The 18671-nt window shown below is 39.9% G+C and overlaps 1 protein-coding gene across 5 annotated transcripts in view; it reads right to left on the bottom strand.

Moving 5' to 3' along the window:
* Positions 1-1082: 1082 nt before the first annotated feature.
* IPO5 (importin 5) overlaps positions 1083-18671 on the bottom strand; it is a 59078-nt gene continuing 41489 nt past the window's right edge. For all 5 annotated transcript variants that reach the window (XM_069602403.1, XM_069602407.1, XM_069602404.1 and 2 more), the window contains 16 exons: positions 17181-17305; positions 16998-17087; positions 16743-16916; positions 14821-15039; positions 13274-13357; positions 11741-11873; positions 11522-11643; positions 9416-9512; positions 8080-8252; positions 7050-7161; positions 6906-6961; positions 5745-5867; positions 4672-4891; positions 3861-4089; positions 2499-2640; positions 1083-1901 (listed from right to left, as the gene is read on the bottom strand). In XM_069602403.1, coding sequence (XP_069458504.1) covers positions 1815-1901; positions 2499-2640; positions 3861-4089; positions 4672-4891; positions 5745-5867; positions 6906-6961; positions 7050-7161; positions 8080-8252; positions 9416-9512; positions 11522-11643; positions 11741-11873; positions 13274-13357; positions 14821-15039; positions 16743-16916; positions 16998-17087; positions 17181-17305 — 2186 coding nt within the window. In that variant the 3' untranslated portion in view covers positions 1083-1814. The remainder of the gene's footprint in view (positions 1902-2498; positions 2641-3860; positions 4090-4671; positions 4892-5744; positions 5868-6905; positions 6962-7049; positions 7162-8079; positions 8253-9415; positions 9513-11521; positions 11644-11740; positions 11874-13273; positions 13358-14820; positions 15040-16742; positions 16917-16997; positions 17088-17180; positions 17306-18671) is intronic.

Here is an 18671-nt window from a genome sequence, read left to right as displayed (position 1 = left end):
CAAACACTAGACTCTCCAAAAAAAATGTAGCCATCTTCTGACCATATTCCATCTCAACTTAGGTGAGCACACACCACATTTTTAACATGTTTTAAGTATAGTAGTGTCAAAAAAAAAAAAAAAAGGCAAATCTAAATTGCTCCAGTTGATTGCTATCGCTACAGAAATTAGCTTTCCAAACAGCATTCTGTTTAAGAAAGGACTGAGGGGTTGTCCTACCACATTTTACTCCAACAGGAAGACAGGCTATTAGGCAGCTTCAAATATCCCCTCCCGCCATATTAAGAGAGTCAAACAGGTACCACTGAAAGCAATCATCTTCTTGAGAAGTCATTCAACATGGTGTTTGTCCTGCCAGATACCAAAGCTTCTGGGCTGGAAACAAAATACACATGAAGGGTATTTGCTCCCAACCAATCCATCTTTATATAATTTATTTTACTTTCTACTTCATTTCAGATTTACTTTTAATAAAGTAATGCAAATCATTTAAAGAAAAAAACCTTTAATTTTAAATTCTGATCTAGGCATAAAATTCATTTTTGTATCACGGTTAAATTCAGTACAAACTATAAAATTGTTAACACTTGAGTTTCAACAGAAATCTAGTAAGACCTCTTAGAAAAATTCCTTAAAGAAACAACAGCAAGTCATTTACTGCTATGAGGTTAATACATAAAGAAAAAAACATTCACACATTTTACTGAATTTATCAGTAAATAATTTTAGTCATAATACTTATCATAAAATTAAAAGTTTAAAAGTTGTGTGTGGCTCCATAGCAATTACAATTTGCAATAAAAATACTAAGCCAAATTCTTTTTTTCTAACAAGAACAATGCTAGCTTTAAACGACTGAAGTTTGCACATCAATTGTGAATGGCGTAGGTGTATCATAACTTAGCTTAAATTAAAGTGGAAGATGGTAAAAACTAGATGCTTCTAACTTTGAATTGCACGAGGAAAATATCAGGGGGAAACAAAATTCAGAGCCATTGTTAGCAGTTTAAAAAATATTACTCTTATATTAAAAACATTAAATGAATCAAAGCCAGACAGTACTGAATTTTTACACAAACTCCTTTCGTATTTCAACGCTGTTTATTGAGGAGTGAACGAGACCACTGCCAGACATGCCAACGATACTTCACATTCAAGGGCTGGAAGCCGAAAAGCTCTCCAAACTGAGTCACTGCACAAGCCTTTCAGGGAAAAGGACCGGAAGTGACGTAAAGTTACATCTCCAAACTGAGTCACCGCATAAGCCTTTCAGGGAAAAGGACCGAAAGTGACGTAAAGTAACATTTTCATGCTTGTTGTTTTTGTCTTCAGCTTTTCTTCAATGTTTGGATCTATGAGCTTGCTGGGTAGAAGGCTTCTTTCTACCCCACAAAAAGACTCACACTCCAATTAACAGAATGAACACTAGGTGTATAGCAACTTGTTTTCACACACATCTATGCTGAGGAACGGATCTTAATTAAAGCTGTTTTGTCTTAAGTTTCCTTACATCTAGTGAGGAAAATTAATTTTATTTCCCTTTCGCCTTCACATGGGTGGGTTACACCAATAGAAAAATACTCTTCAGTGTTACTGCAGGGCTCACGGGACTTCCTCAGTAGTCGGGTGGGGGACATCCACTTACACACCATCCTGAAACCCAGGGCTTCTCGTTCTGCTGTTGTGGCTTTGCAGAAGAATGGCCTACACACAACTCTACCGTTCTCTTTTGCTCAAAAACAAAACAAAGAAACCTAAACAAAAGGGTAAACGTTTATTTGGAGTTAGTTTTCTGGTGGTGGTAGTAAGGCCCTTCAGGCAGAGTTCAGGAGCTCCTGTATGGCTGCCTGCTGCTCGGGACTGAGCTGCGCTATGCATTCAGTCCACAGTCCTCCGGAAGTCTAGGAGAGAACAACGTTACATATTTAGATTTGGCAAAACGATCGCTGGGCAGTACTCTCATGACCACCATTAGGCAGACTGGGATGCCAAAATACTTTCTTTCCAACAGATGAGAGTGATGAGCATCACTGCAGAAGCAAGACATCCTTTCATTCCTATGAAGTTTGTTTCACTCACAGTAAGCTTTCTCATTTTTACATTGATAAAGCTACACTTTTGATGCCCTGTTCAAGTTATCTATACACATCCACTTAGGGAGGAAAACGATTATACAACGTTGGTAGCTGACAGTTACTACGATTAACATGTCGTCTTCCTGTTTTCACATATATATAGAAAACATAATGAGTATGTGCTAATCTCAGATTTAAGACAAAGGTTTCAGTTTTAATAGATAATGAGAATATATGGGTAGATTATATTAAGTAAAATATATTTGAGGCTTGATGACAAGATAATATAAAAGTGAAATTTCCTTAGCTTGTTGAATTTCTATTCTCTTCCTCTAATAGAAAAAATACAGAAAACCAAAACTAAACAAAAAACCCCCTAAACCATTTTAGTTCTTCTCTCCCAGTTTAGCTAAAGCAGCTTACCTGTACTTGGCGAACTACATTGGCCAGACGTTTGGCACAAGGATCGTCATGTTTAATTGCCTCGTGCATTTCTCCATCTGCGATTATACTGAATATTTTGGGCAGATTGGTATTGTTTGGGCCAAGAACAATTGGGTGATTACTGAAATAAGAGAAGAAAACAATTATAAATGAAAATTGTAATAGAAAATCACTCAAGCACTCATATACTCTCCCATACCCTTCCCTCAATACCAAATTCTGTTATTAGGTCCCTCCTTATACAATGATTATGCACTAAAATCAACTGCCTTTTAAATCCAGTAGGAGGAAACCTGATTAGCTTTGCAGCTTCTTCCCAAGTAAACCATACATATAAGAACAGTTCCTTAACATAAATTTTATTTAGATACTACAGAATGGTTTCTAAAATAAATTTGAAGTTCAAAAAGACGTACGGGCACTTCAAAAGTAAACTGGGAAATAAGTTCCAGCCGAGTTTAATGGAAAGAAGCCTAACAGTGAACCTGACTAGTTTCATCTTTTTCATTAGGAAAATTCCAGAGCAGTCATTTCCAAGAGAGAAGATTAAGCAGCATGATGGAGAATGAGCCACTTCAGAGGCAAGAGCAGGTTAGCGTGTCTCCACGATGGCTCTGAAGCATTCCTTAATGATGTCCTCAGTGAGAGACTTCCAGTGTTTGCATGACCAATGAGAACTTAGGCATGAAGGAATACACCCACTGGCTCATTTCTACAAACTCCATGAGACAAGTGGTTGTAGCCCCTGGATTTATTTATGAACTAAAAGCAGTAGTTAATAGTGACAGAGCCCAGACTACCAATGGACACAACTTTGATGTGATAGCTTTTGTAACCTCCTGACTGTTCTAATTCTTAGCAATACTCATAGACACAAAATAACAGTAATAACGCCAGAGGTCAAGGGCCAGACCCTGAGTGCCCATCTGGTATATTTCCCTTAGACCACTGGTTTTTTAATTCAAAGAAAAACACTAGTATTTCAGAGGGTCAAATAACAGTACTAACCCATGTTCTTTCATCTCATTTCTATTAATAAATGATATGCCAATGATGCCTCAGTAAAGCTAATAACTGAATGGATTAAAAAATGAATGGGGTGGAAGACAGAACAGAATCTTTTTTGAACATCTTATTCTATAATGCCTCATCTGTTGAACTGAATCCCACAAATAACTCAAAATTAGACGTGATTATAAGGTACTCCTAACTGTGATAAGGCTTCTTAACCTGATTTATAAACACAGCATTATTAGGACCTGAACGCCTGAAAGGCATGCACAGGAAGCACCAAGTTGCACGAAGCGGAAGGAAAAAAGGCTGCCCTGTCCCGTTGCCTACCTCTCAATCAGGTCGCAAAGATAACTGAAAGTCTGAACAGCCTCTTCTTTATCCTCATGCAGTGGGAGCCAAGAGAGCCAGTGTGGGAGGACTTCCTCAACGTTCACACAGTCAGGCTTGAACTTCATCATTTTCCCCACTGCTGAGATGCAGTTCTCAGTAGCATTGATGTTTTCTTTGGTCTTAGCATCAGCAGACTGAATAACTCTTACCAGCAGTGGAAGTGCTTCTAAAACACAAGCATTTGCAAAGAAGTCAGTTCAAGGCTCATTTTCATGCAAATGATCAAAAAAATGTATTATTTTTGGTCCAGCTACAAATCACAGTGAGAAAATGTTCAAGTGTAAGGAGCACTTTGTTTTCATGACTTCAGAACCATGACAGGGAGAGAGGGAGTTTGCCCAGCGTGCTTAGGACCAGCCGCACTACATTAATTCATAGGCCTTAAGAGGTCAGCAGCCTCCAGACTTGCACTCCCGATCACCTCAGTGTACTACAGCTTTTAAAAGCCTCCAAGCTCTACTCCTATGTCGAACTCACAGAGACCAAGACATGCCTTAAAAGCACGCCCTCCAAGCCCCAGATGAACTGCACCCTGGGAGTGAGGCGAGGAGGTGCTGGTCCCACTCAGACTTCATTCCCATCACTATGCGAATGAGGATGGTAAATGTCTAAGTGCTGTAGTAAGGTGTTTGCAAAAGGAAATGAGAAGGAAGCAGTGTATACTGTTTTCAGGGTCGGGGCAGAGAGCAAGGCAGGGCTAACAGGGATGTCTAGGGTGAAACGCGTGTAACCGGATAAACAGAAGTACCTGTGCAGAAAGGACGGTAGTTATCGCCACCATACTGTGCCATGACTCCCAGGCCATATGCAGCTGCCTGCCGGACTTCTGGGCTGCCGTCACATACATATTGGAGCATCGGCCTCAAGAAATATTCTGCATATTTAAATGAGGCTGGACTACAGTGTTCTATGACATCATCAAAGATGCACAGTCCCCACTGTCTGTCTGGCCACGGTCTATGCGGACACTACAAAAGAGACATTCTTTTAAGCTTTGGATACTGGAGTGAAGACTGTAAAGAAACAAACATTCACTATTGGCTGTCACGTCACAGGGATATTCCTGATACAGGTAATGAAAAATAAACACTGCAACAATCAGCTCTTGTGAGTAACAACCCTCAAACTACTCTAGATTTTCCACCACCTGAAACTACCAAGTGTGAGGAAGAATGACAGCAGCATCTATGCACAAACATTCACTTTACAAAAAGACAACGGCAATGCTATATGTAAAAAGCACAGCAACAGCAAAAGCTGCAAACTTCATAGTTCTGATTCAACAGGATGTCACGGGCGTAAATCATTTTTAAAAACATACTGTACTACTAAGTATCACAAAACACAAAATTAAAAGCCAAAAAGGGATAAATATCCAATGACTGCTTTTAATTTATAATACATTTTAAAAAACTGAATATGTAATGCTATCATCCAGAACCTATGATTGCTGGTGGTACATAATAAAGATCAAATCTGAATTTTCTAGGGTCTACTTTAAAACAAAAACCTGTAACCGTTTTGTCTCCATTTATTAATTTAGCAGGGTATAGATAATCTGAAATAATAAAAAGTCAGTTGTATATTTTTAGACTGCATTATAAATTAACTGGACTACAGAAAACCTAATTAGTAAACTTCCAAGCATACATTTGAGAAAATATCCAAGGCAATGCAAAAAACTCAGTAAATTAAAGAGGTACGGTGAAAACTATGATTTCTAGGATCCATTTTAACCTGAAAGTGTTAAAATTTTCAAATGCTGTAATAGATTTTCAGGTCAACTATCTAAAATAATTGTCAAAAAGAGGTAATACTCACAATTAGGTTGACAATTAACGGAAGCAGCTGCTCAAACCATGGTAACACTTTCTCCTTGTAGCTACTGAATATTGAGTGTAAAATGTCTGACACTTTGGTCAAAATATAAACATCATTATCATCCTGAAAAAAACCAAGTGGGCATACTATGTGTTAAAACAAGTACGTATGAATTTAAGAAGTGTCCTCACTGTTCTTAACATTTACTATAAAAAAATCTAAGAAACACAGAAAATTAAATTTCTTGTCACTCTCTTAAGAGAATAGCAAGAGTCCAGAGACTGAGGTTACTCCAGTGATGTCTTGTCTGGCAATAGAAAGACAGAAGGCGTATTCAAGTACTGCACTTACTGCAAATACTTCCCTTGGAATATATTTAAAATAGATGGTTGAAAGATTATCCCAAATTTCAAAGTTCTGAAATGAGCGATTTTACTGTTTTGTTTGTTTTCTAGGACATCTCTAGTTTTGGAGCGGGATGGTGGGGAGATGTGGGGTCAGTTACTTTCAACACCTCATCCCTGGGAACCATGTGCGTGTCAGGGTGAGCACCTGCCGAGGACAGGGATGAGTCCCACGAGCCAGCACGGGTCTATCAGATGGCCACATGCCACACATGGCAGACCCTACATACAGAGCTGACATATGCTGATGGCATCAAGTGGTCTGATGGTAGGAGTTCTGAGTAACAACGTGAAGAATTATGTCAACCACACGCCTATTGTTTATAGGGGAATTTGCACAATTCTATGGTCCAGGGGAAAGAGCGCTGGTGTTACAGAAAGACCTGGCCTTAAGCACAAGTGTCAACAGTGTGGCTCTAGGCAATTACTTAACATCTGAGTTTGAGTTCACTCATCTTCAAGATGGGGAAAGCACCAGCAGGCACAGATGAGTGTTGTGAGAGGGTGTAGAAGATCCGAGGGAACTCCAAAGGGCTTTTATATGTAAGGTCACTGCAACGAAGTGCACACACAGCACCCAAAACACAAACCAGCCAACTTCAATCCACTTAATCTCTAAACTAATAAACGAAACACACATCAGATTCTTCTGCTGAAGATTACTAAGAAGTACCTTTTAGGAGAAGTCAGAGGAATCAGAAAATTAAGCATTAATGCAAATGGTCACATATGTTAAGTTCTAAATGGAGTAACTGACCTCATCTTGTAGTGATTCTTCCACCTGCTCATCATAGTCTTCATCTTGTCTTTTAACTAAAACACACCCAAATAAATGTCTTTTTAAATGGTAGCCAAAAATGGTCAAGAATTACATCCAGAAATAAAGGCGTGGAAAACTTACCTTGCCGCAATTCTTGGTTTTTAAAATGTTCTTCAAGTTTAGCTTTCAGTATACCACCCAACTCTTCAAAGTGTTCATTATTAAGGCAACCATCTCCCATGACTTCAATGCACTAAAAATGAATTTGAGGAAAGAAAGCGACTCATAAGATTTAAGTGTTTTTGGAGTCAAAGTTAAACTCCATTAAGAATCAGATGGAAGCGTTGAGAAAAATGAACATAACTCCTACCCTGAGATTAAACAGTAGATACACTTGGATTATATTTGCTACCACATCAGTACTTTAAAGAAAATAATTTAAAAAATATTTTTCCTTTAAACATGTCCTGAGCATGTCTTAAGTGACAGGAATTATGCTGGGTGTTGCAAATTCAAAGATGGAAAAGACCAACCAACTCCTAAGAAGCTCAGTTATCACATGCATACTCTGTACAGAGATGGTGCTAGAGAAGGCTATGCTTGTCCACAAACGGAGAGAATGAGATGAGCAAAGGCATGGAAGCATGCATTCTTTGGGAAAGTAACAGAAAATCTGAACTTGAGGAGTGCAAATGGGGACAAAGAATTTTTAAACCCAGTTGTGGAGTAAGCTATGGAGTTGTGAGCCTTGGAAAATGGGGAGTGACTCAAGATCAAGTTAATGCTTGAGGGAAGGTGACTGAACTGTGAGGGAAAGAAGGAATGGCTTCTGGAGCAGATTAAGTGAGGCTCAAGCAAAAAGAAGAAATACAGCAAAACATAGAGAGATTTAGGGGAGAGAGAAGAGGACAGGGACTAGACTTGACTTGGATGACACCCAAGTGTCAACTGGTAGTTGGATTACTAGGTAAATGATGATGGAAACTAATCAAGACCAGAATATAAGAGCAGCTACTCTTAAAAAATAAAGAAAAAAGTGATAACACCAAAATGTTAAATATTTTTGGTTGCAAATTATGTTACAGCATAAAAAAAAAATCCCCCCATCTATTAAGACAAATATATGAACACACAAACTGTTTACACTAATTTTGGAGAGAAAAATACTTACCTTTGCAAAAGAATGCATTATTTCTGAGAGGACATCTGAATCTGGTTCTGTGCCAATGGCCTTGATTAGCGCATCACACATAAAATGCCACATCTGTGTGAGGTACTCAGGACCACGAACTCTCGCACACTCCAGGAGAAGAGGCATGGATTCTGCTGCTGCCACTCGAACGCGTTTTATTGTTAAGGAAAACATACTCAAATGAACCTTAGACGACATTTAGTGTGATTATTATCCTCAAGCTTGTTCTATTGTTTTGCTCACTTACATGCTGAAATGCTCCGTGAGTTATTAACAGGAGTACTAGGCAACTTCTGTTTATCTAAGAGTGCTCTCCAAGAGTTTGCGTTTAATATAACCTGTATATAAAAACACAAGTCTCCCTGCCCCAAGACATACTTCCTGTCTTTCCAATCACCTAAAATATAACAGGAATAAAGGTTCAAATATAACCTCTCAACACAAAAATAACTGAGGAAAGAGCCAGGACTCTCACAGCATCTCAGGATATACCTATCCCCAAACTTCAGGTAGTCCATTTCTTACAAAGGCAACTGAAGTAATGACTTTACTAAGAAAACTGCCAAGGATCTCTGCAGAGTTGCCTCCCCCATCTAATATTATGTCTAAAATAAATGTCTTGAGAATTCCTCTTAGAAATGATTCTATCCTGTCCTCAGGCATCACGGGACGTCTGCTGGGGAAAAGCCACCTTCTGTGAAGGGTGCCACCGTGGGGTGCTGCGGGAGGAACTGCAACCGAGGGGCTCTGGGGCCGCAGATCTGTTTGTGGCTCACTCCACTGTGCTGTCATTTTTTTAACCCATCTTAAAGTGTGTGTGTGTGTGTGTGCGTGCACGTGCAAAAAGGTGTTAAAATATACCTATACTTATTACAACTAGCATTATATCGAAGAGGACAATTGTTACATGCAGATTTATTGAGACATTTCTCCCCAGAGGTATTATCCACATTTGAAATAAGCTAGAAAGTTAAGCTGGTCTCTAACCTATTGAAAAGAATCTTACTTTCTTAACATCACCAAAAGATATTTGGGGAAAGTGGCAATACACTATTACAGATATTTGCTAATAAAATCCAAGTCCTTAAAAATCTTCAGTGCTTCACAGAGGAACTGTCAAACTAGTGGATAGCTGACATTTTCCTTTTCAGGTTTTTGGCACAAGTGAAACAAAGGCACAAGCTAAGAATCTGAAACCACCTTCAGTGCAAACAGAATACTGGTGATGTCCACTTACTTTAGCTAGCACAAAGTCTAATACCTCTACAACTTAAGTATATCTAGAAATCTTTTCTGTTCAAAAATTACAGGATATCATCATGGAAGTAAAATTTCAGAAGAGGTACCATGAGTTTGACAACCTGTTCAGTATACTCCACAAAGCCTTCTTTTAACTCCTTAGCATAACAAACCTGAAATAAAAGTATTGGAAGAGAAATCAAGATCCACGTTATACATTTGTTTTTTACTACAAACTGCAAACCTTTAAGGACCACAGACTGCTCTACCCCAACCAGAGCTAACTACTTTTAAAGCTGTATGTATGTAGGACATGGAAATTAGTCATCTAACTCATGGGAACTGTAAAATGGGAGAGGGCCATGAAACAACTGTAAAATACATTGTCATTCAAAAGTGGAATGCTTCATATTCTTATTTAGTGTGGGGAAGAATTTAGCAAAAGCTTCCGTACTCTGAAAATACTTCAAACGAAAGATACCACTTAATTAAGGCAATATAAAAAGTTATTTTAAAAACCATGAAAGTGTAATCACGGCACATCTCTTCTTTAAATCTGCAGCTATGAGTTTCTGTTTTGAATTTAAAAAAAAAAATCATTACAACAATCAAACAAAAAACCATCCTAAGTAATGATTTTCTCTTTTACCACATTAAAAAATTTCATAATTGGGTTTATGTAAATGTAAAAGACGTTACATTTATATTTTTTCTCAAGTTGAAAGATACTATAAAAATTCCAAAATATTTATAAATTATAGGCAAATATGATGGCTCAGTGGTAAACAATACACCTGCAATACAGGAGATGCACGAGATGCAGCTCAATCTCCGGGTCAGGAAGACCCCCTGGAGGAGCTACTGGCAGCCCACTCCAGGATTCTTGCCTGGAGAATTCCACAGACTGAGAGGCCTGGTGAGCTACAGTCCGTGTGGTCACAGAGTCTAACACAATAGAGTAAATAAGCACACCAGGTACTGATAAGAGTAAGTTCAAGAGATATGCTTAAATGAACTAGAAAACCATGCCTTGTTAATAGAAAGATAAAATTGAAGCCATTAGTTTTTATTCAGGCTTACTTAACTACTAGATTTATATCATAAAATGTTTTTTCCAGTGGTCATGTATGGATGTGAGAGTTGGACTATGAAGAAAGCTGAGCGCCGAAGAATTGATGCTTTTGAACTGTGGTGTTAGAGAAGACTCTTGAGAGTCCCTTGGACTGCAAGGAGATCCAACCAGTCCATTCTGAAGGAGATCAGTCCTGGGATTTCTTTGGAAGGAATGATGCTAAAGCTGAAACTCCAGTTCTTTGGCTACCTCATTCGAAGAGTTGACTCACTGGAAAAGACTCTGATGCTGGGAGGGATTGGGGGCAGGAGGAAAAGGGGACAACAAAGGATGAGATGGCTGGATGGCATCACTGACTCGATGGACATGAGTCTGAGTGAACCAGGAGTTGGTGATGGACAGGGAGGCCTGGCGTGTTGCGATTCATGGGGTCGCAAAGAGTTGGACATGACTGAGTGACTGAACTGAACTGAATCTCTTAACTTTTTTACTCAAGTTTAGTTGACTCACAAAGTTGTGTTACCATAATCTCTTAACCAGTTAAAAACAAAACAAAACCTACCCCTCCCTGTCTATAACACATGCTCATACAGGTTAAGATAATCACTGTAAATATCCTGGTTCTCCTACCAGGTCTTTTTTAATACAATGAAATGATACCAATTTTATTTTTAATACTATGAACACATTTTTGTTCATTCAAAAACATTCCTTAGCCCCTGTCATACACTAAGCACAAAATGGGCAGAAATCCTTCCATCAGTTAGCTTTGTAACAGTTTTGTAATAGTCCAAGGCACAGTGCTTCCTGATCATCTTCTAACAACAGGTATTTGGGCTATTCACTGTATCTGGGCTATTCACTTTGGTCTTGTTATTAAAAACAGCACTGGTAACGAAAGGTTTCATCCACATGATTTCTTTAGGATCGAAATCCATAAGTGAAAATGTTGAGTCTAAAGGTTTATATATCTTATTTCTAAAAGAATACATTCCTGGCTCTTCAAACTAACTTCTTCAGTATCTATAAAAAGCACTCCTATGAAATATATTTACACACACACGTGCATTCATGAGAAGTTGTAAAATAAAGTTCAGAAAACATAATTACCAGCATCTGACAAGCAGTTGACTTTTCTTCCAGCCCTGCAGTTTTAATACCAAAACTTTGCTGATCTCCAAGGTTCACAAATTCCCAACCATCATCATCGCTCATGTTCTCCATGTCTTGAGCTATTAACAAAGAATCAAAGAAAATTCATTTTAACTTTGTTAAAAATGACAACAAAGAGAAATCCTACAAGTGCCACTTCCTCATGAAGACACCTACTATCTAGAAGGGCTACTTCAGGCTTAATTGAAGCTGTCTTCATTAAAGGCCCCATCACCACTGGCAGGTACTGCTGAAATTCTTTTCCAAGGATTTTGCACATCCTAGCCCATGCGGAGATCATGTAAGAGATCTGGGGGGAAAACAATTAAAAATTAAATTTAAATTGATGTTTCACAAATGTGTAAAGCCCCTTTCCCCTCTCATAGAAATGATGTTTTATTTTGGCCCTTCAAGCAACAAGTGCGCTAAAGATCACATACTTAAAATGTTCGGAAACGATAAAAAGTCACTGAGAACTTCTACATGAGGATACAGACAACAGGTGAGGCAAGAGACAGACCAGTGCTATGTCTTATTTTTTCCTGTTTGCAAGAAGCAGAACATAACAGCACATGAATCATGTAACAAAAATCCACTTAGACTTATCAACCCCTGGCCGCTAATTTTCCCCAAGGCAGGACTTCACCTGACTTTGCCTACAGCCTAACACTCCACTCAGTCAATATTAATCACCCCTTTCTCCTCTTTGTTTAAGTTTTCTGTGTACGGGGTCGTCCACATTTAAGATATCTCTTCTACTACTCAATTTACGGAGACTTTAATCACTACAAAGTACCTACAGAGAATCTGGTTTTATTTCATCTCTATTTCCCACAAAGGGATTTTTACCCTCCGGTATCTATTTATATACTTGTTTACCTCATGTGGCTGCATGTGCAAACACACTCCCCTACTCCTAATTTTAAAAACAAAACCAAAAAAAATGTTCAGAAAAAAAAAAATTTAAGTATGGAAAACAATTACAGCATGGCTGTGTAAAGTTAAAATTTAACCCAACAACTATTTCTTGAATGCTCATTGTGCAGCTGGCACTGGGGACAGCACCAAGAATAGGGTAGGCATTTGCGACATTACTACGACTGGGTCCTTAGCACCCCCCACTGAGACTTGTACTGGCCAGGAAATCTGGGCAGGAGTTAGAAAGGCTGAGTGGGAATGGCTCTTTCTAAGCTACAGGATGTTTGTTCCTAGGCAGAGAAAAGAGCACAACACATTCTAACACTGTTGGTTGCGACATTCCTTTTGCTTTCGAAAGGGGAAGGAAGTCACGTGGCACTGAACGGGCCAGGAGACATCCAAACAGACGTGTCTTGGAAGCGGTTGGATAAATAAACCCTGCGTTCAGTGACTGAAGTCACAACCCTATGGAGGAACACCAAAGCCACGACTGTGGATGACACTGCTCGAGGGAAGTGAGGAGACACGAGCACCTAGGATAATGGAGATCAGCAGCACCAAAAACCTTTAGTCACAAGAGTAGCAGCCTGAAAATCGACTGAGGAAAAACACGGTGTGCAAAAGTAAACACGTGCATGCACACACGGTGTGCACAGTGTGGAAAGCCACCGAAGAATGTCCCTGAAACCAGGGGTTGGTATTATCTCAAGAGACCTACTGCTCAATTTTTCTTCTCAGTATTTAGCCCTGTACTATCAACCAGGATGGAGGGGACCGTGAGCGCTGCTGTACCTGAGGGTCGTCATCTTCCATGTCACTGAAGTCTGTCTGCGTCTTCAGTAACAGTTGCATCACGTCAGAGGCATCCTGCATGAACTGGAAGGAAACGTTTGGGGAAGACACATATTATTCATGTATATCTCATCACAGAGATATTACTGCCACCTAATTTTGTTTCTCACATAACAATAAGTCTTTCTCCCCAAATCTATTAACATTTCCCACATGAGTTTTAACCCCTCAGATAAAAGTACTATATAGAGAAGTTTTCACATATACTTCAATGGATTTAGTGCTCTAGAATTTCTAGAAAAATGTTTTCCAGTGAAAGTCAAAATGAATTACAGTATAAAGATAGTTCTGGTGGCATCCAGTTTTGGTCCATGGTTTATGCATTTCCAGCAGTAAAAAGGTAACTCAAATTCAGAAAAACAATTCTGGATTGTTCCCTAGCCAAGGAACCATTGTTCCTTGGCTCAGTGGTAAAGAATCCACCTGCAATGCAGGAGATTCTGGTTCAATTCCTGAGTCAGGAAGATCCCCTGGAAGAGCAAATGGCAACCCACTCCAATATCCTTTCTGGGAAAATCCTACTATGGACAGAGGAGCCTGGTGGGCTATGGTCCGTGGGATTGCAAAGTTGGACACGAGTAAGTGACTAGGATGCAAAAACTGTATGATTTTCACTGCTCTGTTTAGTTTTGGCAATCTCCACTGTATAAACAGGCAGTGTTGTACAAAGATAGTTTGAAAGCCAAAATACAGAGTATGGAACATAAAAATGTTTTACTGATTAGGTTCCCAGTGTCTCCCAGAAAACTGTTTGTAAGATAAAAATGCTACTTGTGGAGGAGACCAGAGAGAAAGGTTCTATGTTAAAAGCTCTGAGAATCAGAATGGGAGGGGCTGATAGCAGAAACTTTTTTTGGGTTAGCTTTGACAGCTGAGATACTGGCTAGGAAGAAAAACACATTGGTCAATGGTCCTTTTTAATTCTTTTCTGAAGATCTAGATGCATATTTAGTTTATAATTATTTTCTGAAGAACTAAATGCATATTTCTCTTGGGACACTCAAAAGCTTTTGGGATTAACAGGAATGCAACTGGAATGTTCCCAAGCACGTTTTTTTCAGTTTAAAAACAAAAATTTTTTCAGCTGCACCCTGAGGCATGTGGGTCTCAGTTTCCTGACCAGGGAGGGAACCTGTGCCCCATGCACTGGAAGACGGAGTCTCAATCACTGGACTTGGGTCCCCCGAGCGTATGTTTAAATATGGGTGAAACTGAACATATGGGTCTGGAATTCCACAAGCCTCCAGAGATAAGACCGCACATGTAAGCGAAGGTTTCAAAAGCATAACTGAGTTAAGAAGAAATCTTATTAGCAATGAAAAAATGAAGGCAACAAGTTATATATAAAATTAAAGTAATACAAGAATAAGATGATGAAAAACAGTTAAATCTTCAGAAAACCTTTTATCAGAAAGAAAAAACCCTCTGATGCCCCCAAAGCCAGATGACACACAACAAACCCAACACATTGCTGATAAATCACTTACCTTTTCCTTCCCAACAGCCAAACCAATGAGGCTGATGCACTCAATAGTTTTTCCTCTGAGAAGCCTGAGTTCCTTTTGAACTGCGTTCTCGACAATGTGCTTCAGTGACGGCATGAATAAGTCATAGTAGGGGACAAATTTTTCTTCTGCAGTATCTGCAACTGATGCGATAGACGTCACAACTTGTTCCAAAACTAACTTGGTGCCTTTCTGGATCAACTGGAAGGAAGACAACAGAACATCAGCCCCACAGAGAAGATGGGGCAAACAGTCCTGGCCAGTTCCCGAGGGCTGCGCTGAGACTGCAGGCTGAGCCCGCCCCACGGCAGCCAGAGTGGAGACCACAGCGCACACTGAAGAGCCCCCTGAACTATCTGCGAGGTGCTCCCCTGTCAGCACAGCGCTCCTCACTTGTGTCCACTTTATCTCAAAGCACGGCTAATTCTCGAGCATAAATGTGAACTCCCTCAAATGTTTGTATCCAGCAAGCTTAATTTTACTCATCGTTCCTCGTTTATTTCCACTACTTAATTTTATATCTTGTGCTGTCCGACTAGGTCATGGAGAAAGTTCCCTTTATGGCCCATTCCTTTATTTTCTATTTCTCTCCAGAAAAATACCACTGAGGACACCCCTGAGAGGTGCCCCCTTTCTCCACCCTGGTGCAACAGGTGAGATCAGCCTTCCCCCTGCACCAACGATCCACGGTGTTCTCTGAGCTGCCGAGGAAAATCCTTCCTGGGTACTTGCGGTCAGGCCATGTCAGCACCTGTAATTCCTTGTGGGTTCATAGAAATACTTGAGCCAGCAACCGCTCTGGCCCTTCACCCCCTCATCAACCACAGCCACTCTTGGCAGAGCTCTTTCTACTTGTACCTGAGTCCACACACCGCTCTGCAAGGTAAGCTCACTCCTTCCTTTGGCATCTCCCATCTGCTCTGCAGTTAACGTCATGACCGGCCTGTGAGCCCACAGGACCGTCCTTCTTCCCTGGCTACTCTGCCTCTGCACAGCTCTTCTCACACACACGACCCTCTTCCCCCATCCCATCTTAGCAGCCCCTTCCTTCAGTCTGCATCTCACACACAGGTTCCATGGGGGGAACTGGGTTATATAGGGCCACCCTTCAGCCAGATCTACTCTAATGTCCTATCTGATCCATCTAGTCCTGATTTAACTAACCTAACTGACCTGCCCTCGACTACCTCCCTGTCTTCACGTACACTCACGTTCCTATATCATGCTCTTAGTTTGGTATCATAGTACACTGAGTGCCCATCCTCTGCTTCAGACCCCTTCTCTGCCTTCTGGGACCTTATAACTTCCTGTCTTCCTCTCTGCTCTCCTTTAGACCAGGGCTAGGTGAAGTGTGGTTTACCAACTGTTACCAGTTCATCAGGAGCCGAAGTACAGACACTGTTTATAAAAAATTTTATAGCAATTTGACAGTAACTTTGTGTTTGCTGAATATTCGAGTTACAAGGCTTTTATTTTGTGCGTCCTTTCTGTCTTATAGCAGAATTTCATCTCATTCTACTTGAGAACAAACCAGGTCTCTGTTTCTGCCTGTCTTACCTGCATCCTGTCTTTCTCATGCTGCTGCACTGACATTATTCACTTGTTTTTAGGTCACCTCTTACTTTAGCTGTAAACTATAAACCATCTTCTATTTGGATGGCCAGGCCTTATTTTAAGAATTCAACATGTTTAATACAAAAAAGATTCTTTTTTCACATCTTCTCTATGTCTGTTATTCAGGTTAAGAGAGTGGTCAGCACTTTTTGCTTTCTTCTCTTTCATCTTTTAAAATTCAAAGTGGCAGAAACTGCTAATGTTTCCTGAGAAGTCTTTCAGAATCACCTTTCCCTCCGATTTCCACTATTACAAGCCAAACAGAGAGCTTAAAAGACCATGAAACTTACCTCTTGAAGTTTAAGGACCATGATGGAATGCAGATGCTTCACCAAACTGTCTAAGTACGGAATAAGCAGTGACTTGGGACAGTCCTCTGTGAAGTTGATGAGAGCGGCAGCAGCGTGGGCCTGGACACGCTGATTGCCCTGGTCTTCCATGGTCTGCAGCAACGCTGCAATCACCTGTGACATTAAATCACACAGGCTGTTCAAACGCCACCCCTCTTCTCGGAGTTTTCCAGTGTCTGCAGACTCATTACTTACCTTCTCATGGAATTTCTTCTGGAAACCAGGTGCAAAGTCAGTAGCCATCTGTCCCACGGCATTACAGGCCGCATACCTCACCCTGGGATGCTGGAAGAGGAGCCCGGGTGTTAGTAAAGGCAACAGGGTCCTCGGTGAAACCACGACAATATATTAAGGAATCAAATATTTACTGGTACTTACAGGATCCTGAAGGAAAAGCAGAACAAAATTTACTATCTCGTTGAGAATCCCCTCCATCTGCTGGTGGCATCCTTCCCCAATGGCGGACAAGGCCATGAGCCCCGCGTGCCGGTACTTCCAGTCAGCTGCAGAACAGTTACATGCGGAGGAACAGCAATTAGACACCACGGATGGGGCCTTCCAGTCGTCAGGAGCATGACAGTAACAAAGTATGGTTATACATGACTATTAGGCAGGCAAACAGAGAAAGTGTTTGACTGGATTACTTCACTGTCATAGCAGTTACGTCACACAAGCATTTCACTCCCAAAATTGAAAGGACAGTGTGGCGGCAAAGGGCCTGTCAGTATTTACACCAACCACCCAAAATAAGACACATCCCCCCAGACTGACTATGGGCAATGAAAATGCAGATCTTCTGTGTCACACACATACTGCCGTTCACTGAACAGAGACTTAATGATCTCCACAGGCATATTTCTCTAAAAAGAAAAACCGCCAAGGAGAAAAGATGCTGCTTTCGAAAAATTTTTACTTAATAATACAGTAAATGAGTATGAATGAACCTTATCTGTATTCTAACATTCATAATGGCTATCTGCTTTTTCGTTAAGGGAATATTAACTAATGTTTATTTTACTGGACTTCATATCCTATTTATATGATTTTCCTGACTCTCATTTCTAAATATTTGTTTTTACTATATTATTGTTCACTTTAAGGCTGCTTTAAATTCCTTGTGGAACAAAGGAATATACACATAAATATAAAAACCTGAGCAATGGTTCTCAAAGTGGGGTTCAAACACCCTGGGATTTCCTAAGACTCATTCACGGGGTTCACAAGGTCAAAATCATTCTCCTAATAACATTTTTTCACTTTCGTTTTGAGGGTACAGACAGTATTCTCAGGATTACAGCATATGTGAAATATCAAGAAAATCAACCCAGAAGCAGACATACAAATTCAGTTTTACCTAAGATATTTAAAAAAATGCCCAAAATAAAAAAAAGACATTCTCACTAATATTTCCCTGTTTGTCTTGGAATAGAGAGTCTTTTTTCACGAAATATGTCATTTCTGTTAACTTGTAACAGTTTAACAAATGCACTCTGGGTCATGGTTGTAGAAAACAAACCAATGGTTACCAGGGGGAGGGGGAAGGATAAATTGGGAGATGGGGGATTGACATATACACACTACTATACATAAAATAGTTATAAGGATCTCCTCTATAGCACAGGGAACTCTACTCTACTCTATAGTGACCTATACAGGGAAAGAATCGTAAAGTGGAGATACATATATATAGATAAATAAATATGTATAACTGATTCACTTTGCTGTACACTTGGAACTAAACACAACATTGTAAATTAACTATGCTCAATAAAAAAAAAGGTCTCACCATATTATAAAGGGTAGGAAATGTTCATAGGAAAAAAAAAAATCAACAGCACTCTGAGATCCTCACTGTGAAGGGGTCCTGAG

This window comes from Ovis canadensis, chromosome 10 (genome assembly GCF_042477335.2).
Source record: "Ovis canadensis isolate MfBH-ARS-UI-01 breed Bighorn chromosome 10, ARS-UI_OviCan_v2, whole genome shotgun sequence".
Classification (NCBI taxonomy): domain Eukaryota; kingdom Metazoa; phylum Chordata; class Mammalia; order Artiodactyla; family Bovidae; genus Ovis; species Ovis canadensis.
The sequence above is the reverse complement of the archived record's forward strand: the minus strand, read 5'-3'. Positions and strand labels throughout refer to the sequence as shown.